The 26331-nt window shown below is 34.2% G+C and overlaps 1 protein-coding gene across 2 annotated transcripts in view; it reads right to left on the minus strand.

The window, feature by feature from the left end:
• Positions 1-18089, minus strand: part of LOC131161810 (O-fucosyltransferase 10-like) — a 29373-nt gene extending 11284 nt beyond the window's left edge. Inside the window, exons 1-7 of one of the 2 annotated variants that reach the window (XM_058117795.1) lie at positions 17516-18089; positions 6424-6505; positions 6212-6279; positions 5351-5439; positions 4226-4423; positions 3768-3972; positions 3507-3674 (exon numbers count right to left, since the gene is read on the minus strand). In XM_058117795.1, the coding sequence (XP_057973778.1) occupies positions 3507-3674; positions 3768-3972; positions 4226-4423; positions 5351-5439; positions 6212-6279; positions 6424-6505; positions 17516-17911 (1206 nt within the window). In that variant the 5' untranslated portion in view covers positions 17912-18089. The remainder of the gene's footprint in view (positions 1-3506; positions 3675-3767; positions 3973-4225; positions 4424-5350; positions 5440-6211; positions 6280-6423; positions 6506-17515) is intronic. The other variant, XM_058117796.1, reaches the window with a different exon arrangement.
• Positions 18090-26331: the final 8242 nt, after the last annotated feature.

Raw genomic sequence — 26331 nt, forward strand, 5'->3', positions numbered from 1 at the left:
CATGTACCCAACACCCCATCTCCAACTATGTGTGTTATGACTTCTTATCACCCTCCTCTTATTGTTTTGTTACTGCTCTATCATCCACTACCCTTCCTAAATCTGTTTTTGAAGCCTTAACCTACAATGGGTGGAGGCATGCAATGGTTGAAGAGATGAATGCTTTATAGGACAATGGCACTTGGAACTTGGTATCTTTTCCTCTTGCCAAGTCTATGGTTGGTTGTCGCCAGGTACACACTGTGAAAGTCAACCCCTATGATTTTGGCTCGTCTAAAGGCCCATCTTGTTGCTAAGTGGTATACTCAAGCGTATCGTTTGGATTATTTTGTCACTTTTTCTATGGTTGCCAAACTTGCATCAATTCGTTTGTTCATATCCTTGGCCACTACTTGTCATTGGCTTCTGCATCAGTTAGATGTGAAGGATGCCTTCTTGCATAGTGATCTCGAGGAGGTCTATATGGAGTAACCACCAGGTTTTGTTGCTCAAGGGGAGTCAGGCTTAGTGTGTCGACTCGAGAAGGTACTATATGATTTAAAACAGTCTCCCAAAACATGGTTTGGTCATTTCAATGCTATAGCACTTGAGTTTGGTCTTCAACGGTGTGCAGTGAATAATTCTGTATTTTATTGTCATACTTCATCGAGTTGGATCTTTTTTGTTGTTTATATGGATGATATTGTTATTATATTTGATGATGATTAAGGTATTCAGAGTCTCAAACTTCTACAAACTAAAGATTTGGGACCGTTGAAATATTTCTTGGGTATAGAAATATCTAGATCTCATATGGAAACTATTTTATCACAGAGGAATATGCTCTTGATCTGTTGGATGAAACTGAATTGTTGGGATCCAAAATGGTTGATACACCCGTGGATCCTAACATCAAGTTGATGTCGGATATGGGTGACTTGCTACCTAATTCCGGACAATACTAGAGACTTGTTGGAATGTTGAATTATCTCACAATCACTTAGCCAGATTTATCTTTTGCAACAAGTGTTGTGAGTCAATTTTGAGTTTCTCCGAGCACAAGTCATTAGGACGCAATCATTCACATCTTGAGATATCTTAAAGGTGCACTTAGGAGAGGTCTTTTATATTGTGATCAGGGTCACACTTATATTCATGGATATAAAAATGCAGATTAGGTCGGATCGCCCTCCAAGAGGAGATCCACAACCAGGTATTGTATCTTAGTTGGTGTGATTTGGTTTCTTGGAAGAGTTAGGAAAAAATTGTGGTGGCCAAGTCAAGTGCTGAATCAGAATATAGAGCTATGGCTCACAATACTTGAGAACTTGTCTAGTTGAAGAACATGTTGGAAGAATTGGGTTTTTCCACATTCTCAGCCTATGAAGTTGATGTGTGATAATTAAGATGTGCTTCATACTGTCTCCAACCCTGTCTTTTATGAGCGAACAAAACACATTGAAGCTGATTGTCACTTTGTTCAGGAGAAACTTGAGCAAAAGCCCATTACTACTATGTGAAGTCTGATATGCGGCGTGCTGATTTGTTTACCAAAGCTTTGGGGGGTGCTTGTGTTAAATTTATTTGTAATAAGCTAGGAGCATATAACATTTATGCTCCAGCTTGAGGGGGAGTGTTAGAGGTTATTTATGTCTTTTAGTATTATTATTAAGTGTGGTAGTATGTTAATTAGAGACAATTAGTAAGGGTATTATTGTCATTAGAATGTATTTGATTTTTATTATGAATAGAGGGAGAGACCTAACTTCAAGTCAGATCATTCATTTTAATTAAAATCTCAACAACATTTCCAAAATGCCAAAGAATTACAAAAAAATACACCTTAATTCTCCATATAAGAAAATTTGGAGAACAAAAAAAAAAATGTTTTCTTATAGAAGTGGAAAAAAGGCAGCATTTTTGTAATTCTTCAGAAAACTTAAAATGGAAATGAAAATTCTTTCTTGAACTAAAAAGGCCCTTATATTCGCTAGCTCTTTCACTCACAGAGAATATAAAAAATAACATATTAAATAAATTTCAAATGTAATAAAATTTAAAAACTTTCTTCCAGAGTTAGCTACATGTATCTAATTTTAATTTTAGGAAAATAGAATATGTTAATATCATGTGTTGTATATACCATAATACCATCATTATAATAAGCCTAGTCACAACAAAGTATTTTCAATTTGATTAAAAAGACATAAAATTTCAACAGATAGTTATGTTACCAGTTACATAAAAGCTGAGATTATTCAATTATTAGACCAAACTAAAAAGTTTTCTTGTAGATGGCATTATAAATCTCATTCTAAAATTTTAATTTTAACAAAAAAAATAATAAATTAGTACAATGTTGAATGTGTTACTACTGAAAGAAAAAATAGTAAATGAATACATAATTCATAATTAACCAAGAATGTATAAAGACTTTAGACATGAAATAGTATAATAATAAAACAAATAAAAAAAATTTAGATATGAAAAAATACAGTAATCAATTTCATCAAAAATTTTTATATGAATTTAAAGGTTGAAATTTTAATAAATTTAAAATTTTATTTCTATTTCCTTATGAATTTAGTCTAAAAACTATTGGTAATGTTATATGCTAATTACTTATATCAATTTTATTTTTGTGCTCAAGTATACTAGTTATACTCTTTAATAAAATACATCCACTTATAAAATTAGATAGTATAGACATATCTAATCAATCTATTCTCTCTTTGCACATGACAAATATACCAGTTCTCTAAAATGACAACCAAGCCAGATCAAACACTTGCACTGTTTTGAGGCAAACAAGAGAAACTAGGATTTTTCTACCAAGAATTGATTTCAATAGAAACAATGCTCAAACTGCAGGAAAGCTGTGCACAAGGAAGTGAACACACACAACTGAAAAATAAGCATAAATATAGCATGCCAAACTAAGTTCTTCATTGCCCAAAAAAGTAAAAAAGAAAAAAAAAATTAGAAATACACAGCAAAAGGCACATTCTCTTTTAAGCAAAAAAAAAAAAATTTAAGTAATGATCTTGACATGGAGTTGAAACTAAAGCCATGCAACATAATGATATATCCCAGCAGAATAAGGAAAAAAATTTTCTTTAGGAAACCACCAAAAGCTCTCAAGTTTTTGTGGGGCATGGGAGACAGAATAATTCCTAATTTCAAATACTATAGTTTGGCTGCACAAATATTTTTCCATCTAGCCAGCTCCATTGAGGGCCATAAATTTTGATAAGCATGCATGATCATGAATTTTATATCACAGCCTCCAACAAAGCTTTGTTTGAATCCCTCTTGCTTTTTATTTGCAATGCCAGCTTGAATCAAATTGAAGCGAAAGATGCTAGGACAAAGAACTAAAATTAGACACTGAAACATCTGTTTCAATAGAAGAAATTGCCTGAGATAGAGCTAATGGCAAACAAAACATCACAAACATAAAAGCTAAAACCAGGGGATGGGGATCTTAAAAGTTTAACAGCAACAGGAGGGGTAGATATCTGAGTTACCTCCACTGGGGTAAGAGGGCACTTTCCATCAATTCTATTAAGACCAGGTCTAATTACACGATCTTTACGTTTAAACTTCCCCTTCCACCCTTTTTCACGAACTGAATCCATTTCAAAAATTTCAGTCTCACCTCCATCGTAAACACAACATGAGAAGGCCACCATGTCCTACAGGGTAATGAGAGAAGTTCAGTCAATTTAGTTAAGACGAAACCCCAATAACAGAAATTACAGAAGTTATTGGAAAATAAGAATTAGTACCTCTTCAAATCGGAGGTGTATGGCAGCATACTTTCCACCTGTTTTAGAGCTGTTCAGGATCATTCGATTAACTATTTTCTTCGCAAGTGTTGAAATAGGAAATGAGAATTTCAACGCTTTAAAGTTAGCCAGACATCTTAGAAATTGAATATGAGGTGGAACGAACATTGCCAATCTATTAGCGAATGGGGCTATGCGAATAGTCCTGCAACAGAGCAGGAACAGTTAAAAGTAGGTCCCACACAAATATTAGTATAGAATTTATCGTGAGTTGAGAAGATAAACATGTTGAAGAAAAACTGCTTAATGATTAGTTAACAACTTGATGGTCTGACTGTCAAAGATATATACTTTGAACAAAGCAATTTGACAGTCAGCTAACATCACGTTCTACAGTATCCATTCAGATACATAATGAGGATACTATCTGAGAGAGAAAACAATGTTTCAGTACCCACCCTTGCTTGTGTAAGATGGGATAAACTTCTTCCAAGTAATAACCAAAAGAAGCCCAAGCTGGGACACGCAAGTTTGGTATATTACTGATGTTGTGATCGTATCTCTCCATCACTGTCTCAGGTAGCTCCCGAACTATGTTCACATAGCCCTCAAGGGTGGTTATGAAGTGCTCCTCATCATAAATATCACCAAATTTACTGAAAACAAATGACTATGGATCATTTACAGTGGTTGACTGTATATGCATAGGTATAATCAAAAGAAAATAATCCAAAGGCAAGAAAAGGGAAGCCTAATTATGCTGGCTATAGGATAATTCTTTAAACGCTTCAAATGGTATAATTCTGGCTTGCTTTCAGATAAGTCAACCAAGAGAGGAGACCAAATATTATGGATTGTGTAGAAATACTAATACATTTTGTTCTACAAATAGGCCACAGAACCCACTGTTCTAACATTTATTCACAAAAATATTACGTTGTATGGACTGACAGAGGGAGAGTTCATGGGCCATGGCACATCACTCTATAAACAGCAATCATATGTACAATAATGACAAAAGGGCATTCCTATGCCACAAGGCTCCCCACTTTGCAAGGGTAGGGGGAGGGTCGTATGAAAATTCAGTCATCTGAAAATTTGTCACAGTGCACGCAGCATACTGACATCTGAAAATTCAGTCACGTTTCTAACCAAGCAAGAGATAAATTTCTTTCTTTCATTTGAAGGAAGTATGCAAGGAGACATATCTTGTAGTAGACAAATGTGGAGCATTCATTTAGCAGGACTGATTATGCGGATTAAACTAGACTGAATAGAACTGGATTGGACTGGCTATAACAGTTAACCTGTGTTTCAGTTTGCCATCTAAAAGAGGGACACGATAAGGTCATGAATGGAATTTTTTTTTTCTCTTTTTTTTTTTTTTGAGCCTTTGCTGACCGGTGGAGGGAGACCAGCCAACTCTAGCCCATTTGTGTGGAATATGGAATGCACCAAATATGGGCTATGAGGGCTTAGCCAAGCCCATATTGCTTTAGCCTGCGAAACAAACACACCCTCCTACAATAAGGAATTAAGCCAAGAATAATGATGAGTTCAAAAAGAGTAATACAGTTACTCACCTAGGATCTCTCCAAATGCTGTTGAATTCAAAGTGTGGGATGACTAGCACTGCATTTAAAAGCACAGCTACAGCCACAGCATTGCAAATCTACCAGAAAAGGTAGTTGAACATCAAATAATTTTTTTTTGCATGCATAAAACTATTTGCAGATTTAACATTATGCTAGCTGAGAAGCATCAATAATTAACTTAATTTCTTAGAAGATAAACTGTAACAAAATAAAACTTTTGAAGTCCCAATTTTCTTCAACTATCCCAATTTCCTTTTAACCCTTTCTTTTGCTTCATCATCGCAGCAAAATTTCCTTCAACTATCCCAATTTTCTTTTAACCCTTTCTTTTGCTTCAACATCGCAGCAACTAAACAATTCACAATCATAAATTAAAGTCACCATAGCCAGGCCTCGAGCCCCACAAGGTAGGGTCAGCTATAGTTGTGGTTCATATTTACAATTTTTATAGTTGAAAGTGTAAGAATTTCAAATATCTCATCCAGTTTTAAAGTCCCACAAACCTCCATGGAGATTTTCAGCAACTTTCACCCCACAAACCTCCATAATTGTGGCCTATTCTTTTCAAAAAAAAAAATTCTTATTTTATTTTAAAATTCATTTGCTAAATTTGGCAGCCCAGTCATGTCATAATCTTGTAGCTCAACTTATATATATGATGTCCCTTCCAAGAAAGCCAGAATGTAACGACAAATAATAAGAACTAATGGCTTCGATGAGGTTTTTTTCAAGGAAGCATTATCTAAATTTAACAGAAACAGTATGCCATCTAAGAAAATAGGCTTGAATGCAAAATGTAGGAATGGAGGAGTAGCAAGCCAATGCTTAATCCTAAAAGGAAATACATACCGATGAGCGCTGTTGGTTAAGACCACCATTAGCTTCAACAATCAAGTACCCACTTGGAGCACGTGAATCTGAAATTCAACAGAAAAAGTAGCTTAAATTGTTTTGTCCTTCTCCATTTGTGTTATCAATATAAAAAGTATTTATATGCAATTACTCAGCCCCCAACAATCAATCCACAAAGCAGTCAAACAAATGATGTTATTTTTCCTTACCAATATGCCACCCAGCAGTAGTGTTTGTACAAGGCTTCTCATCCTTTAGCCTTCTCTTACGGTACCTCCATACAGAGGAAAACTGCAATAAGAAACAGCACATCATCAAAGCTGATCACAGAACTATCATACTCCGCACAAACTAAAATTATCCCAAACTGGTTATTGATACTGAAATGGCTTTTCATGCAGAACTGTTCAATGTTGTTGACAAACAGTGATCCCCATAAATTATTTTCATTGATGGAATGAGACTACTTGTTCCAACCGTTAATCAAATTATACTGACAGAATGACTTGCTGACCTAACATGCTGCAACTGACAAAACATAGTATATGCCGGTGTTGACCAATGTGATAAGAGTTTAGCAGTTACAGATAAAAAAATTTAAAATTTAAAATATATATATATATATATATATATATATATATTGAAAAAGACAGTCCATGAGAGAAAATTCTTTGTCCAATAAGTATCCTCTTTTTTACTAGATGAATCACAAAAGCAAAATTTCCCAATTAAGCTTGCAAAAACTACTGTCTATCCATGATAATGGATAAGCTAATCACCTTTTTAAAGGAAAAAAGTGCTCTCATGTGTATATCTATTTCATTCCATCATGACTCTGAGTCTGGCTCAAATTTAAGAGGGGCAGAATCAAAAATGTTTCAGTGTTGATGGGTTGCCCATCCAAAGAGAGCAGGAAGTTTTCTGGGAAAAGATAGGTCAAAAGGCCAGTCAACCAACAATAATTTGACTTTCCTATCTCATTTTGGATTAGTTTTTCAGCTACATTACAGTTTCCTATTATTGAAACTCAGAAATTACTTTTGTCCAGCCATGCTTGGCCTGGTATAGAAATGCCAATATCAGGGAGGAGAAGGAAGTCAGACGAGGAAGGTTGGACAAAACAGGATCAGGACAAGAGGTGGTTGAATTGGTTTTGGTGTAGTCACAGAAAATCACAGGTCGACCAGAGTATTTGAGGCTAAAGATGATCAGATGACCAGATTCACCAGAAGCAGATTCATCCATAGCCAATGTGACGCAGGATAAGTAGGAGAAAATTAGTGAAATCGATTTAGAGTAGAGTCTGTGGAATTCGTGAACAGGTGAAATTGGGCTAGAAAAATTAGGTTTGGATGCTATTAATCAATGCACCATAGATGAGATAGCAATCACACTAATGGCTTCTTACAATAACTCCTGAGAAAAGAAATGTTCACTTTCTAGGATTTAAGATTCTGTAACAGATAATTCTTCACTAATTCTCCAGAAAATCAGTATAAAGATAATGTCTCTTCATAGCTTAACCATAAGAATAGGTAATCTCAACCATCGAGACTAAACTAATCTTGACCACACAAAATGAACTAGATGAAATAAAATAAAGCTCCAGAAATAACTGAAAATAACGACCCAAATCACCCTTTAATATAAGACCCATAATGAAATAATAACAATCCCCAACTACCCCTGCGAAAGTACAGCTGCAGTAACCATAAACAGTGCTCACACTACGGTACTGTAAACAGTACACTTCAAAACTCAATTTAACTCCCCCAGGTCAAGCCTCCTTCCCCATCCCACCAAATCAGTGCATTTAGTTGATAATTTTGCCTTCTTTTGTTTCTTCTGTATACTTTTAATAGGCTGATTTCTATCATAATGATTATGATATGACATGCAAACTTGTATCATTACAATATCATTATCACATAGAGATTCTCTCCTAGAATTTAAGGAATGGTCAGTTCAAGGGCAACCACCTTGCTTGTGTACAAGTAAAAGGTGAACATGTATATAAGGTATCTTCATACAGATCAACAAAACCCTAATCATGATATCTTTTAGCATTTATTTTTTAAACAATTTTCTTCTTCTTGTGCCACCTTCTCCCTCATCTTCTCTAAACCATCTTTTATTCCGTTTCCCTTCTGTTTGTGATCCTATCTCTATTGCATCTCCATTTTCATTGTTTGTTCCCAACTCCTGGTGTGTGACTAGGCCATGAGTTGCTAATTTGCTTTCTAAGCCCACTCCAAGCACAAGTCACACTTTATGTAAGAGATACAAACAATCTTTTTGGCATGTGTGGTGGACCAATAATGGCAGACAATACCAGAAGCAGGGGAAAGAAAGTGACTTCTGGACACTGAATCCTCCAGTGAGAACTTGGAGTGGATGATATTCCCTATGAGAAATGATAATTCAGAGCAATATAATGACAAGACACAAGAAGACACCACGCTAATTCTGCTAACTCCCACTGTCCCAGCATTGCAACTGGTGGCATAGCTCACTAGTAACGACCTAATCACCATCCCTACAGAGCCTTGCAGAGGAAAATCAGTTGATCATATCTCAGATGGTCCAGGAGATGGCCACCATCCGTAAACCAATCCTTGATGATGTAAGACACAGCCAATGACAGGCCATCTCCACCCTTGATAACTTCACCAACCTCATGGAAGGAAAAAGGCTAGCAGACAAACCAAGAGAGTGATCTCAAGTGTGCAAGCGAATGTGATCTATGACAGGATTAGGGTAATGCAGCGCATCAATGGGGGTGCTCTAGGGTTACCTAGGAACCCACATAATTATGTTGGACCCTCTTGGTTGTGGTGATGTCAACGAGATAGAATAGCATTAGCAAGCTTAGCATATCACTACTACATCATTCACTAAAGGGTGCCCCTGTGTGCATGGCCAAACACCCCAACAGGTTCCCTGCTGCCCAAAACAAGCTAGGGCCCAGCCAGATTCAATAGTCATCAGAGATAAATCAAGGGAGCAAGTTTATACTCTCCTCCCTCCTGTACAGACAACACGAGAGGCCGAACAACTTGAACAAGCCATTCCAGTCGGCCATCAGCACCACCCATGCCTTCGTAATTGGAGATGGGCAGATTGTTAAAGCCTTGCAGCATACAGGTATGGACTTGAGCCATTTGGCTCAGCCTGTTTACAAGAAGCCTTATCTGAACCCAGGTCTGTTATTCTAGTGGGTACACAGGTGCCAAAATTCAACTTATTCTCAGGAGAGAACTGGTCAATCACAGCACATATTGCCTAATTTTCGGTCCAATGCAAGGAAGTTGCCCCCGAAGTTTATTAAAGCTGCATTTGTTCCCCATATTTTTATTTTTGTTGACCTTCACTTGGCATGTGAACATTGGCAATCTGGCAGGAGTAATGCAGATGACAGTCAGCAAAGGAATATACCTCTGGGTTCAGACAACTTCAGACTCATTGCACAACTTACCTGACAGTAAGGACTAGCACTTCCATATTGAGGGAAATTTTGAGGGTCTCAATTTACAGAAATTCTAATGGAAATTCCGATTTTGATTCGAAGAAATATCAGAAACTTGTATTAAATTACAGAAATTATGAACGGAACTATGTGAAATATTAAAATAGATGATTGTGAGTAATTTAGAAATGAAATGAAAGCAAACCCCCCCCCCCCCCCCCCCAAAAAAAAAAAAAAGTTTCCCCTCTTTCAAGTTTTTCTTTTGAATTTCCAAAATTTTGGATAAATAGGCTTCCCAGCAGAAATTCTGAAATTGCAGCCAAAATTTTGGAAAATAAATATTGACCCAATTTCCTTTTGAACCCCCCCCCCCCCCCCCCAAAAAAAAAAATCCGAACTTCGAGCAAAATTTCAACTTTCCGAACTGTAAGACTATGTCATACTGCATTAGCTTTCAATGGCTTGAGCTTCCCTCTGAGAATGCATTTCAAGGAGTACAACTTCACTGATATTTTCCATTTATCCTCCAAAGTTGTCAATTTTGAGAGGTTACGCAAGAGAATGAAAAAAGGAAGACCTCCCAAAGAACAGAGATCAGGTCTACATGAACACTACAGAGCTAGAATAAAATGTTCAAACTATGAAGAAGAAGTGATTCATGTCTGCCAAGCCTAAGCCCAATGACTTTCCAACTCTTAGAAATCCGAAACTTGACCAAAAGCAAGGTGGAAAGGCAAGCAGGGAAGAATTTCAGCAAAAATCAGACTGTACTCGTTCTGAAAGACAACCAGCTCGAGCTTACAAAAGACACATTCTTCCTCCAACAGCTGAGTTGTAAGGCAGGAAGAAGGAGCCATAATACTAACAATTGAGTGTTTTTCAGGAACCATGTCCAAAGGGCGATTAAAGAGGCTTAAATTTTCCCAAGAAAAACAAAGCTGAATGGGTGCTCATATTCAAGAACTAAAATTTTGATTTCGATGAAATTTTGAGGATCTAAATTTACAGAAGCTTCAACTTCTATTTATTATTGTAAAAAAAAAAAAACACTACAAAAAAACATTAAAAGAGATGGTTGAGAATAATCTAGGAACCAAATAAAAAGACGTTCAAATTTTTCTGGTTTTTCTTCAGTTTTATAACTTAAATTTCCAAAATTTTGCAGAAAAGAAATTGGATCTTGATTTCATTTTGAGCACTGCTGAAGTCCAAAATCAGCAAAATTACCAAAATATAATACAATGATGAAGCATCATCTAAAGTACTAGAAATAATAGGGGATCGCACCGGTCCGTAAGCCCAATCAGTCAAACAAGAGATCAATAACAAGGGCCAATTTTTTCATATAAGATCAAGGCAAGACAACAGAAGACCTTTTGAAACACCTTGCCAATTCGCGGTACCACCTTACTCTATAGCCAAGAAGATCCATCATTGGACACCTAAGGCCGCTAAACAAGCCTATTTAAAGGTTGCTTAGGCCCCATCATTCACAAGACACATAAATGAGGAATGCAGATGAAGACAGGTGACAGGAGAAACATGTAGCGGGTATAGGACCATTCGACTTGTAATCATCAGCAATAGCAGGAATAACTCAAGCACAGACCAAAGAAGGTGGGAAGCGATGGCTAAGGAAAGAACCACAAAATAGCCATGTAAGGAGCACCAGTCACTGTCACATATGGTGGCCTTTCTCTCCTGCAAATCAACATGGCTTTTACCCTGCCCCTCTCCTTCAGTGCTTTCCCATATAAGCAGAATGTGCTGGATAGAGATGTAATTTAAGCAGAAGGACAAGTCTCTAATCTAGCTGGATCTATGGCATCATCTCCAGAAGCAGTAAAAGCTGCCAAAGTTGACACCAGAGCGACCTCCCAATAGTATGAGCCAGGATCTCGAGCCTCCCTGTATTCCTGTTTATTTCGAAGGAAGGTCAATTTTTCAAGAGCATTGGTAGGCAATGGAGCAGTGGTTAATGTCATGTCAGCTACAACCCACACAATACTTCGAAAACAGGAGGATCTCATCTCTGGATGTTACAATAAAGGACTTCACAAAAGCAAAAACTCCAAGTCTCCAATCATGGGCCTGATCTGGCACAAGGGGAGAGGCATTCATTGTAATCAATGCCAGGGCTAGTTACAGCACATTGCTGGGAAGGGATTGGATTCACTCGAACTAGAGTGCATCATCCTCCTTGCAACGATATTTGATATTGCAACGTCTAGATGGGACAGCAGGAATTGTATGGCAGATGAAAGACCATTCTCAGTGGGTCCAACAAACTGGAAGCAAGGTTTTATAATCAAGACGACAACCTTACGGAATTTAGAGGAGCGAAGGGTCAAGAAAGGTCACCATGGTTGCACATCAATTGGGACATTCTTCGCTTGAACCCTCTCAATCAACTGACGTATCCTTTGGGGCAACAGCCAAAATTAGGCTGAAAATCAACCTATCAAGCAGCTAGTAGAGATGGAAGTATGAGGGAAGCTTATCCAAAAAGTTGAAGGCAGCCAGGTCAAGTGGATTCTAGAGAGCAAGGAACAATTTCCAACACTTTCTGAGGAATTGGCCAAGTTACCTTAAACCCCAAAGAAGCTTGATGACAACAACGTTGATATTCAAGACCCATTAAAGGAGATCAACCTAGGCAGAAAAAGAACCAATTTTTACTAGTGCTCTTCTACAGCCACAGCAAGTAGTCAACTGTATCCAACTTCTTAAGGAATATAGGGACTGCTTCACCTGGCTATAATAACAAAAGGCATGGGTTTCATAGAGATTTGGTCAAGCACAGATTCCTCATTTGTGAGGACTTTAAACCTTACAAGCAACCTATAGGGCAAATTGTTTTGGGATAGTTTCACAGAAGACAACAGGTTCAGAGCATTCAAGTCTACAGAGGTCGCTCAACTAGAGGTTGATTTGCAGTAGCTAAAGATTATGATAAGATGCACAAATTTGTATAAACTCAAAAAGACATTCTATTCTGGAATTGAGAGCATGATTAGTTTTAGGGCAACCACCTCACTTGGGTATAAGTAAGAGGCAAAAATGTATAGTATCTCCATACAGCTAAAGAAAACGCTAATCAAGTTATTCTTAAGCATTTTTCTCGACAAAAATTATCTCTCTTCTTGCTTTTGTGTTCTTCATCCACATCTTCTCTAATTCCACTTCTATGGTGTTTCTATTCTCTTCACTTTGTGATCCCTTTTCTACTCACATCTCCATTTCCATCTTCTATTTTATTCTTCTTTTTCTTTTTTTATTCCCTGTTCTAGGTGTGTGCCCACGACCAAGTCCTTGATTCACCTTCTAACCTAAGCACAAGTCACACTTATTAGTCAGCAAACACTTAGGGTCTGTTTGGTATTATTGTTGTTTCTGTTTTCTGTTTTTGTTTCTCCATAGTAAGAAAATAGATTATAAGAGCACATTTGTTTCTGTTGTCAGTATTTTGTCACCAGTTTGCAGTTTTGCCAAAAAAACTCAAAACCATATTTTATGGTTTTCAATAGTTTTTTGGGATTAAATTATTCACTTTATACACTTTTAAATTAAAATCAAAATTAAATGGTCATATGAATTTAAATATAATTAAAATAAAACTATACATAAATTTCAAAAAATAATAATAAAGCCAATTGCGAAATACTTTTACTATTTTACAATTGTCATGTCCAATAAAATTTTTATTATAAAGTAAATTTTGAAAGTAGAGCAATTAAGTAAAATAATTAAAATAAATTTCATTTTTATTATCATAATTTCTTTTCATGTGTATTATTTGTAATTTTATTATTTTAATCATATATTTATAATATTTTGATTTAAATATGAAAATATGCATTTTTTTAATTAAGTTTTTAATTTATATTAGTTTTACAAATGTTAACCAAACAAGTTGTTGTTTTCTAATTTTTAGTTTTTGTTTCTAATTTTTGGTTTTCATTTCTAGTTTTCGTTTATCTAATTTTTTACAATACCAAACAGCCCCTTAGCTTGAGAGGACATGTTCTCCAAACAAAAGAATGTCCTGGGTCATCTAAAATAAGGTCCATTTGTCTTCAGATACGTCTTTTAAGAGTACTGGTAGTTTGTGTTGTTGTGAGAGGCGCAATTGTTGGCATGCTAGAGAGGTTATTGAAAGAAGTCCTCTTTGAAGCATTGAATGTATGAGCTTTTGGGTGCAAGTGGGTTTTTCTGGGGAAGGGGAGGTATGGAGGTGATGGTCAAAACAAAAAAATCCCAAGATCAACCTTCCCCTAGTCCTATTAACACTAAGAAGAATAATAAATTGCCCAACAAACTGAAATAATCAGAGACCAAAAAATACAAACCAACCACACAATCACAAATGGAACACAAAATTTACGTAAAAAACCCTTCAATGTGAAAGGATAAACCATGGGACCGAAGCTTGTTTCCAATCTCCCACTATGTTAAATAGTAGGTTATAATAGGTCTTCTCTAGAACTAGAGGCATACATCAACTAAATCAATCAAGAACAAGAAATTCTTGGCATAAAATCAACATGAGTCATCACCAACAAAGGTAGAATCAAACTTCAAGAAAAATGGATAGGTCTCAAAAAAAACAGAGGTTGCTGTCCAAGTCACAAAAAACCAATGCAAATGACCTTCAAATGACAATCAAATTGACCAGATTGAAGAAAGACAAGTCACAAACATAGTGTCAAAATTTCAATTCGATTGGACAATAAATCACCATTTGATTTTAACGATCAATTTGATTGTGCAGACACCTCTAACCCCAACTTTCATCTCTCCTTTTCTTCTCATCTTCCTCCTTGCTTGGCTGTCACAATAATGCACGAAAATGCAGTAACTCCCATCCATAACTCCCTTTAATTTGTTGCCTTTTATTTCTCCAAAGATGATCAATCATCTTCCAGTCAAATCACAATAAATTATTTAACGAATCAATCATTTCATGACACATAAGTGGGCAATTCTAAAACATAAAAGTCTTCTTCTTCCATTTAGGCATTGGCCAAAACATCCAAGTGGACCAATCACATATTCGGGCCGTTCTTCACATAGGAGGGAAACCCAACAGGTTTAGGATTGAGAAGGAGGTTGAAGCTGTATTACTAATGGATTGTTTGGTCAAATACACTAAGTAACTGATGCGTGTTTCCATGTGTTTTCTCTCCTCGTGTTCTAATGCTAACAATTATTTACATTTGAATTCCAAAATTGTAAGAACAAATTTATAAGTTACAGAATATATTAAAAAAAAAAAAAAGTTGCTCTACGCTCAACACTTCAACTTACAAATTTTTACAAGTTTCCAATTTAACTTCCTTTAATTAATAGTCATGACCTGATACAACAGCTAAAATAAGTTTCCAATATTAGCAGTGTGCATAAAGCCTTCCAAATGACCTATTATTTTATTCTACAAAGAACCTCAATAAAAGCAAATTGAAATTGTTTGTCTAAATTCTAACCTTAAAATCTGCATCAGAAACCAAAAAGTAATTGGGAAAAACTTGAAATTTCGTACAAATTTAACCTAATTCTCTTCAAATATGTTTCTTAAAATATTGGTTGTGTGTGTCCTTGTGAGAGGCACAATTGTTGGCATGCTTGAGAGGTTGTCGTAAGAGGTCCCCTTTGAAGCTTTGAACGTATGAGCTATTGGGTGTATGGGGATTTGGGATTGAAAGGGAGGGTATGCATGATTGATTTGAGAGCAAAAATTTGAAGCTTTCTTCTTAATGGGTCATTGATCGAATAGGCTAAGGCTGAACAACATTTATTGCTCGGTGAGTTTTTCCTTGTGGGTTCTGACGCCAACTGTTACTTCCCATTTGGATTCTGAAAAAATATAAGAAAAATATTTATAAATTACAGAATCATAAAAGAACTGCTCCACGCTCAAAATGCCTTACCATATCTTTTTATAAAATTTCAAATTTCCATTTCAACCTCATTCTTTTACTCAAGAGTCATTGTGTACCATACAAAAAAAACCTAAGCAATAGTGGCCATAAAAACATTAAAGAGCACCTTGAAAACCTAATCATCTAACAGATAAAATAAGTTTCCAATACCAATCTATGCATAAATCCCTCCATATGACCTATTGTTCTAGAAAGAACTTCAAGAAAAATAAACTTAAATTATTTTTCTACATTCTAACTTTAGGATGTGCATCAAAAACCAAAAAGCATTGGCAAAAGAACTGGAAGAAAAATGAAAAGAGGAATCCCTGTTTTGGTTGGAGAGAGAATACAAGCACGCACACACACAGAAGAAGAAGATTTTCATGTTACATTTTTATCGCAGCTTTTTTTTTTCCTCTTGCTCTGCTTTCAGCTCCCAAATAATGAGTAGTTTGAATTGCTTTTATCTTCCTGAATTTTCTCAGAAGACGTAAAAATAGAAAGTGTCTGGAAAAAAATTATGAAAATTATAAAGAAAGCAAAAGAAATCCATGAAGCTGGCTCTATTTTGACCGGAGCTAGCATGGTAAAGCAGTGACAGACCTAAGCAACACTGTAAAAAGGAGAGAATTCTCTATCACAGCAGAAGGGAATCCATGAAGCCAAAACTCTATTTTGACCAGTGCTAGTCAGGGTGAAGCAGCAACAGACCTAAGAAAATCTGTAAAAAAGCGACTCTCAAATTTTCCAAATGGGCTAGCAAAGGTGGTGTTTATGGAGGATCTTGGATCAAATAATCAATGAATTTTTATTTTTTTTTCATAATTTTCAATTTGTAACCAAGTATATGCCCACGACACTCCACGGTTACCATTTTGAATGCCCAAAATTCATAAGAAAAATTTTCCAAAAAAAACAAAAAAGGAATTGTAATAGAACTTTTCTGTGCTCAACCTGTGATCTTCAATAAGATTCCAATTTCCAAGTAGGGGACGAGGGGGGTAATTGCCTCCTCATGTCTTCTAAAATAGTTATCCATTTTCTACTATAGTACTTATAATCTTTTCAGTTTTTCCCAGTAGCTTGCATCTCAGTACATTCAGTACATCTAAGTCCTTCCTCTCACACGATTGCAATTTGCTCCAATTTCTGTAAATTATATATACTTCTTTTTTCTTTTAAAAGAGAAGTGAGGGTGGGGAATGGTCTTGCAAGGCATCTACTTCACGCATATATATATTGGCTCCCACAAAGCACAAACCCTGCATCAACAATTGATTGCATGTTTCCATTTCACTTCCTCCTCCTACTCAATGATAACAAAGTACCACAGGAATAACCTGATCAATAGATAATCACCATAAACGGCATCCTAAGACCTAATCATCCAACGCCTAAACCAAGTTTTCAGGTAAGTACATTATGCATGAACCCCTGCAAGGCCTCTGTTATTCCAGAAAGAACCTCAATAAAAGTAAAATGAAACTATTAAACTAAAATTATAAGCTAATGATCATGAAACAGATTTTCGAACCCCAACTACACAACACCAATTAGCAATTTGGGGAAAATGGAAAATAAAATAAAGGAGAATCTCGTGTATGGTGGAGGAGAAAACAGAGCAAAAACCTAAATTCAAGTAGCCTCTCCAAAAATTTGAGCACACTAAGTGACTAAGCCCACCCGAAACCCCCATGAGGTCGGAGCCGAGTTTGCTGTTTTTTTTTTTTTTTTGTCACGGGACTTCCCAGTTCTCCGGTCCCAAAAATGAAAAAAAAAATAGCAATATATATATTTAATTGCATTCACCTTCATGCATTTTCTCGGCGGACGGAAAAAAAGTAGGAAATTTAAGGAAAAAACCGAAGAACATGAAAATTAAAAGAAACGAATAGGAAATCACAAGAGCCAAACCTGAGTTGGGGAGGAATTATCAGAGCGAATATCACCCCATAGCTTCTCAAAGATCTGGGGGCTGCGGTAGACAGAGCCAGGGGGAGGCGGGTAGAAACCCATGATAGCAGGGAAGGGACAGGCGCACATAATGACGCCGGAGAAGTAAAGCATGAGTAGGAGAAGGAAGTAACGGAGGCTGCGCCGTAGAAGAGCGCCGACAAAGGAGGTATCCCGGCGGGATTTGGAACGGTGCGGCCGCCGGAAGTAGGAGATATTAGAATGACGCCGGGGGGACGGTGGTGGGCTTGGAGAGCTGCTGCTCTCGCTGCCGTTCCCATTGTGGGCGGCGGCTCCGGTGGCCGCTGTGTTGGTGGTGGTGGTAGTGGTGGTGGGGAGGTGGGTCTTCGGTTTCATGGCTGAAGTGGCTGGGTTGAGCCCATACGAGAGAGCGAGAGAGAGAGAGAGAGAGCTGTAACTTGTAACTTTTATGATAGACAAGTGAATGAGGACTCTTCTTTTGAGTCAGAGAGAGAGAGAGAGAGTTGCAGTCTTGCAGAAGGCGGACAGTGTGAAGACAGAGACACAGAAGGGTGGAAAGGAGGCAGCTCGGCTAGGAGTTTTGTCCTTATTTTTATTTTTTAAAATATATTAAATAATAGGGATAATATTTTCCGTAGTAAAGAGCGAGATTTATCACGCATCATTCTAAAAAAAAATATATTATTCAATATATTTTTAAAAAAAATGATAAATCAAGAAATTAAATTTTTCTACGTAATAAATTTAACATTTATTATTAGTTTTGAGTAATTAGTATTTATAAATCAGAAACGTTTTGAAAAATTTTCTATACCCGTCCTGCAATTGAAAAATTTATATATATAATAATTATTTGAAACTAGCCGTTGATCGTGAGCAAGATAGTATTTATGATGATCCAAAATAAATTTTATTTTAAGAAAACACTTGCGTCTCTCCTCTTTTTATATTTATTATTTTTTAGAAAGAGATAATAAAAATTATTTTTACATTTAAAATTTTCTTATTTTAAGAAATAATAATAAAAAGTTATGAAGATTTATTCATATTTTAAAATACAAAATTATTTATAAAAATATTATATACTATATATATATTACACTATTTTAAAATTCTTCTGCATGATAAATTTATTATTTATTATTATAATAATGATAAATCTATTTATTTTGTAGAAGAATTTATTTTCTGATTTATTATGCAGAATAATTTATTTCCTGATTTATCATTTTTTTTAAAATATATTAAATAATATTTTTTTATGGGAATGACACGTGGCAAATCTTACTAGTTGAAGCAACGAGATTACGTTAAGATTATTTCAGAAAATATTTTTTAAAAAAATATATTATTTAATATATTTTGAAAAAAAAAGGATAAAACGGGAGAAAAATGGCTCACTTAGACTAGTATGAGTCTTGGTTATTGCGCTTTGGGTATTTAATTGGAAACATAAAGTATGGAATGTCACACGTGGGTTAAGAGGCGGAGGTTTCAACCCAACTTTTCAGGCATTCTTTATTGCTTTTTAAGGCACCAAATAAATGCATAGATATTTTCAACAAGACAATAATTTGATAGGATAAAATTAAGGACTTTTTTCTCCATATTTAGTTTTATTTTATTAAAAAATATTTTAAAAAATTTGAAGAAATTTATTATTTTATTTGATGCGTTCTAAAAATGTTAAAGCATTTAGCATTTTTTTAAGTAAAAGATGTCGAATGATTTAACGTTTTTTCACATAAAAGACACTGATTCATCCAGCATATCAACTTTATACTTGATAATTCACCTGATAATTTGACCCAGATGGTCCTTTAGACCCACTTAAGAGCCTATCGAAGTGCACCAAAATGTAGGAGTGAAAACATTACAATCTATTCATTACATATACCTGATAATTCACCTAATAATTTATAATACATTATAACGAGTTAAGAAAAACTTTTATAATTTATTTATATATTAATTTTATATTCTTTTTTTTAAAGTAAACATATACTCTCAATTTTATATATATTCTACTAGGCAACGTAATTTTTTTTTTTTTCGTAAGTTATTTTTTTCCTCCTTTCTTCAAGTAAATAAGATCATTTTATGTTTTGAACCCATTTTTTTTCAATTTTTAGTATTATTTTTCTTTTAAAAAGGCATAAATTTAAATACTTAAAATGCAAAAAAATCCATTTATTTTCTAAATAAGAAATTAAGAAAATAAGTATTTAATATGTGAACGAAAAATAGTTAAGATTTTCTTAATTTTGTCAACGTAGGAGTTTGTCACAATTTAATTGGATTAGTCTATTTTATGTTGTGGTAGACCTAGTTCACCTAATAATTTTTCTTTGTATTAGATTTGGAAATATTACAAGATAAAATTGTATTAAAATTTGTTTAAATTATGTTAAAATTTGTCTAAATTCATACAAATTCAAATAGAAAGTCCAAAATTCATGCTCCCAAATGCAGCGTTAAAAGATTTAGAGACAAATTCCTACCTTTTCAAATTTCAATCTAACCATTTTTTATTTTTGTGGTAACCCAAGCATTTACATTGATAAATTAATCTTTAATTTCATTTTACTTATAAATAGGAGCTTTTATTGTAACGCCCCGACCTGCCACGTAGACCCGGGGTGCTACATTAGTAACGCCTGTGTACCAGATATCATATTTATATTATAAATATTGCGAAAGTAAATAGAGCATTCTCCATTATTTATTATCATAGTTCTAAACTACCTTTATACTCAATAGTCTTCGGTTATCCATATTACAATTCATTAAAACAGTACAAACAAAAACAACTCAATCCATACACCCCACGTACATACACTATACTTCTAACTCAGCCTCTCTAGTCTGCTATGCACGATCCCTGGTGTATCCTGAAAAGATGATTTGTATATTGGGGTGAGACACTTCTCAGTAAGGAAGATTAAGTTAATATCAGTGTGTGGTCAACATGCGTTTAATGTTTACAGAAAACATTCATCCTCTATTTAACCGAAAATAGCTATTTTACATTGTACTCACTTTATATAGTTGAAAATACTCGTCTCGTTTTCATAGTATAAATAGTTCAGTGAATAAGTAACATCATTTACATAAATTTACAGATATGCATAAAAGACATTACCTGAGACTAAATATCATTTACTTCCCCCATGGTACAAGTTGTGCAGCCCAAAAGCTGGACTAAGTCATAGGGGATCAACCCAGACAAAGTCTAAATCATCCATCTACTAACTACGTTTGCAGGCATCCACAACCCAGTAGTAGGTTCGATTGCCTTACCACTTCCTAGTTCGGACTTCTAGGGAAGGTACCACCTCTCTGTAGGCTAATTGACTGAAACCACCCTACACTTCAATCTATAATGGTGTGGGCGCACATAGCCAAATATTGAATCTCTAGTAACAGTACCGTGCTCATAATACAACTGGTCCTTAGGGTTCCTAAAGCATATCGTGCAATTTAAGTAATCAAAATTGTAGTTCAAACTCATTTCGTATAAAACCTGTCATATTATAAAACCCGACCCCTAACCGTTAAATAAAATCCAACCCCCGACCATCATATACAACTCGACTCACAGCCGCTATATCAAATCCATGTATTTTTCATAAACAGTTTCAGTATTTTACAAACATTCACAAACTCGGTTATACTATAATTCCCAAAATAATATTCACCTGCCACACGATTTCAGTATTTTTAACATAACCTGTAGGCAACCAAGAAACATAGTACATTTAGTTTATAAGGTCAAACCAAACTTTCCATCATTTATTTTTAACTCAAAATATCATATCATATATCATAGATTTGAAAAAGGTCCATTTTAAATGGTTGGTTTTCTAAATAACAACTGAAAACATAAATATACATACATACATATCAATCTGATCGGTTCAACTTTAATAAAATCCTGACTTAACTTAATCCCCTTACTTGTTTACTGAAAGAGTTCCTATGATGCTCCTAAAGCTCACCCTACAGCGATACGGAGCCCAAAATCCTAAAACCACATTTCATCCAGTTTAATTAACTAGAATCCCATATTAGCAGCCATTAAACATCCTCAGGCTCATACACCCCATTTAACTAATTACATGCAAGACATCTAGTTAATTTCAACTCTTACCTCAACTTTGGAGTGATGCCTAGAATGTAGAGAATTTCTCCCAAATCCTCGTGATAACTTTCTATTGTCGATTCAAGTGACGAACGGCGAGAAATCGTAGAGAGAAGGGATGGGGCGCAGTTAGAGAGAGAGAGAGAGAGAGAGAGAGAGATTTTGATTTCTTAATGAAGAAGTAAGTTAAAAATCTATTTATAAGTCGTTGACCTAGTCAGATTTGTCAAAGAAAGGGAGCCTTCGTAGACGAGTTGTAGAAGGATGTTCGTTGACGAAAGAAAGGGTTCATTTACGAACCTTAAGCCTGAAATTTCCTGACTTTTGGGATTTCTTCATCGACGATGCCTGAACTTCGTCGACGAGACACAGAAGGTCATTTATCGATGAAGACAGGGGATTCGTCAATGAGTCCCATTGCTTAGCCCTTTTAAAATTTCCCTTTCTTCTTTTCTTATTTAGTTCTTTTATTTTTCTGGGTTCGAGTTTCTACATTTATAATATAAAAGAAATCTTAAGTTTAAAATGTATTTATATTCTAAAAATGCATAAATTTAAATACATAAAAATGTATTTATATTCTAAATAAGAAATAAAATTAAAACTTATTTTAAAGAAGTAATTAATTAAATTTTGTTGAAGTATCAACTCAAAAGTGATGTTTGTTTGGAAAGTTGGAATTTTCTTAAAAAGCTAGTGTAGAATTGGACAGCATTGTCTTTGTATCTGACAAACAAATGTGCAGTCGCCATACGTACGTCGGTGAAATGACAGGAGGATGGCTCATCCGTGTAACGTGTACAACGAGTGCAGCGAAGGCTTCACTAGATTGTTCCATATGGTTCCACCTCCTTCATTTTTATCCCCGCGGAATGCTCCAACATCTTTTTTTGTAAAAAAAAAAAAATGGACCATCTAGCATCTTTTATTTTAAGGAAATACTAAATGGTACAATATTTTTTAATATACATCAAATGAAGAAATAAAATTTTTTCAAATTTTTTTTAAATATTTTTAAATAAAATAAAACTAAATTCGGAAAAACCTCTAAAATCTAGCAATCAATACAAAGTTTTTTTTTTTTTTTATATAACATTTCATTTTTTAATTTTTAAAAATTTAAAAAATAAAAAAATTAAAATTTACTAATAAAATAAACCTTCATTGATTAATCATTTAGTCAACTATAAAATTTAATTCTATGCAAAAAAATCTACAAAAAATTAATTTTATCAACAAAATAAACATTTTCTTAGTTAATAATTACTTAACTATTAAGTCTAGTAAAAGAATAAAACTTTATCTTCAATAAAATAATAATTTTACCCTCTTCCTCAATTTTGATAAGATAAATTAACAAAATAACATCAATTTAATAGGCTAAGTTAAAATACTTTATCGGTTATGTACTATATGTTTTAAAATTTGAATTTATGAATGAATAGAATACCTCACAACTAATATAAATAAATTATTGTTATAAAATTTTTTTAAAATATAAAAATGAATAAATATTACTAATAATTCAAAAAAATACTTAGATGATTATATTTAAATATATCTTTAAAAATAAAATATATTTTAAAAATCAATTTAGATTAGTCATTTGATTAAATTGTGATTCACTTTCCAAATCTGGTTGAATAATATTTTTACTAAGATAACAATTTGAATAAATTTTTTTTAAAAAAAATAGTGAATTATCTTGAGTAAGGTCAACTAATTAATATAAATTTGACCTTCTATTATTCATTTAGCATACATATTTTATATATTAAAAAATCAACATTCAATTTTATACTTTAAATTTATAAAGTATAAATTTAAAATTTTTAATTTATGCTTCTTTTTTTTTGGATTACGCATCAAGTTTGACGTGTCCGTTTTACGGTCCACGTGACTAATCTCGCGCCCTTTGAAACCGCCCACACAACTACAAAGGAAGGTAAATTTCAGGAATTTAGGGGTGGAAACGAATTCGGGAGGATTTTAACACCTGACCTCGTGAGAGGCACTCCCGCAGCCCGCACTACCACCTGAACTATGTTTTATTTATTTTATGATGTATTTTATCATTAAATTTTTATGAAAATTACATCTAGCAATAATTTTGTTGCATTATAGTTATTATTTATTTTTAAGATTTATTAATAATTTTATTTTCAAATATCTTTTAAAATTTGAAATATTAACATTTTTTTATTATGCTAATGTCAATTGGTTGATCCAAAATGACTGGACAAAATAGATTGATCAATTTATGATTCAATTAGGTCTTTGATTCATTTAATCAATTTTCAAAACATTATATTAAACAATTTTATAAATAAACATAATAATGCATTTTTAAATATCATTTTAATACAATAAAATTTATTTTTTTCTGTATATACTTTATAGTTGACTAATGGTCAACAAATAAAAAGTTTATATTGTTGATAAAATTAAATTTCAAGGGAATTTTTGGTAGTTTTTAAAAACTCGTGGTGTAACATTATATTCGTGAAACTTAGTAGGAGTGTTGCTGAATTTTACCCACTTAAATATTGTGAGCACTAAATTCTACCTAAACTAATAGTGGACAATAAGTGTAACGACCCGAAAATTCTTCTATACTTATTTTTTTTCCTACACATAAAACTTTGATACCAACTATAATATTCTGGACCCAATGTGGTACCGGGTTGACCTATTCATCACATATATCTAACCATATAGCGGAATCATACACATAATATACCAGATACAATACCAGAGTTTCAAGATCACCATAATTACATACATATCTCCTCAAAATGTTATACGGCCCATAGTAAACCAAAACATAACTATATACATGCATCTCACTAGTACTTACTTCAAAACCAAACACCATCTAGACTCACCTCGAAAACTCCGAAACTTGATTTCTCGTATTCCCTGAAATGTTAAAATATCAGTGTGTGGCAAATGAGTTCTTAGCATGAGTAAAATATATATACATAAATATATATATATATATATATATATATATGTATGTATAGCCATTAATTTAGTTGTAAAGAAACTACATTTTAATTGTAACTCTCACCTATAATTGAAAATATATTTATCTTCTACTCAAACATACTTTAACTTAATAAATTAACCTGTTTTCATAAATTTGCATAAATATATTCATAGTATAACTTCTTTTCTTTCTTTCCCTAATGGTACTGGCATACAGTCATGAATTAACCCCGCATGATCGGGTTGTGCAGCCTGAGGAGTAAAGACTCAGAAAAATAATAGCAATTAAATAATAATAAAGAAAAGGAGTTAAATGAGAGAAAAGAAATTCAAAAGAAGGGTAAAATTGGGGTTTGTTGACGAACCCCTAGGTTTTGTTGATGAACTTACTTGTATGGTTTGTGGACGAGTACTTGAGTTTTGTCGACGACAAGATATCGAGAGGAGAATTTTAGATCTTAATGGTTCGTCAACGATCTTGCTACCTTTGTTAACGAAATCCATTCTTGGGTTCGTTGACAAGGCCACGTGTCTTGTCGACAAAGCCACGTGGACAGCTGCCTATATATGGCCAAAAATCACATTTTTAGAAAGAAAATCAATTCCTCTTTCACTTTCTCTCTTTACTTTCAATGCTCCTCCCTTCTCTCTTCAAATTTGGCTCCATTATACCCCGTTTCGATGATTGGAAGTTACCACGATGATCCCGAGGTTATTCTTTGCAAGATAGCCAGAGCGGATTGTTGATTTGAGTTTTTTGTGCACCATCCCAAAATCAGGGTAAGTGGGTTATTTTAGAGCTTACATGGTTATTAGGAATTTTTGGGTCCAGGAAATGTATTAGATGTTAATATACTGGAGTTTGAGTTGATTAAACTAGGGTTGACGTGGTTTCAGGATTGGAGTTATGAACACTGCAGGCATGGGTTGAGGATCCATACGGGTGTTTCCTCAGGAACTCAGGTAAAGTTAATAAATAGTTAATGGTTTAGAATTTCATGGATAAAATGAGATATGTGAGCCTGGGGAAAATGCGAGTATAGTTATTATTCCGATTTTAGGTTGATTGAATTAGGATACATCATTTTAGGATTTTGAGTTTCATACGCTGTGGGCATGAGGATAGAGTTGGAGTCAGACCTCCCAGTCAGTTAGGTAAGGGAAATATGTTATGCCAGTTAAATTAAAGATTTTTATCAGTAAAATATAGTATATGATTATGGGTTTCCAATGTAAGGTTTTGAATAATTCAGATAAGAAATCATACAATTTTACATATTATATTTAATGAGTTTTAATTATTGTGTGGCATGAGAATATTGGTATAGTATAGAATTCTCCACAACTTTTACAGAACTATGATTATATAGTTTTTACAGAATCATGATACACATATTATACAATTTTATTTACAGAGATATGGTTATACTGTAATAACCCAGAGAATTAAACAGGGTCTTGTCGACGAACACAATGAATTCGTCGACGAGAACATATGAGGGCCTCATCGACGAGGACATGTTTCGTCGACGAAAAGATACCCGAGAGGGGGTTTGAGGTAGTTTGAAATTCGTCTACAAGGGGTGAAGGTTCGTCAACGAACTTCTTTAAGGACTCATCGACAAGATGATGCGTCTTGTTGACGAATTCGGGACTATAAATAGTT

This window comes from Malania oleifera, chromosome 8 (genome assembly GCF_029873635.1).
Source record: "Malania oleifera isolate guangnan ecotype guangnan chromosome 8, ASM2987363v1, whole genome shotgun sequence".
NCBI classification, from domain to species: Eukaryota; Viridiplantae; Streptophyta; class Magnoliopsida; order Santalales; family Ximeniaceae; genus Malania; species Malania oleifera.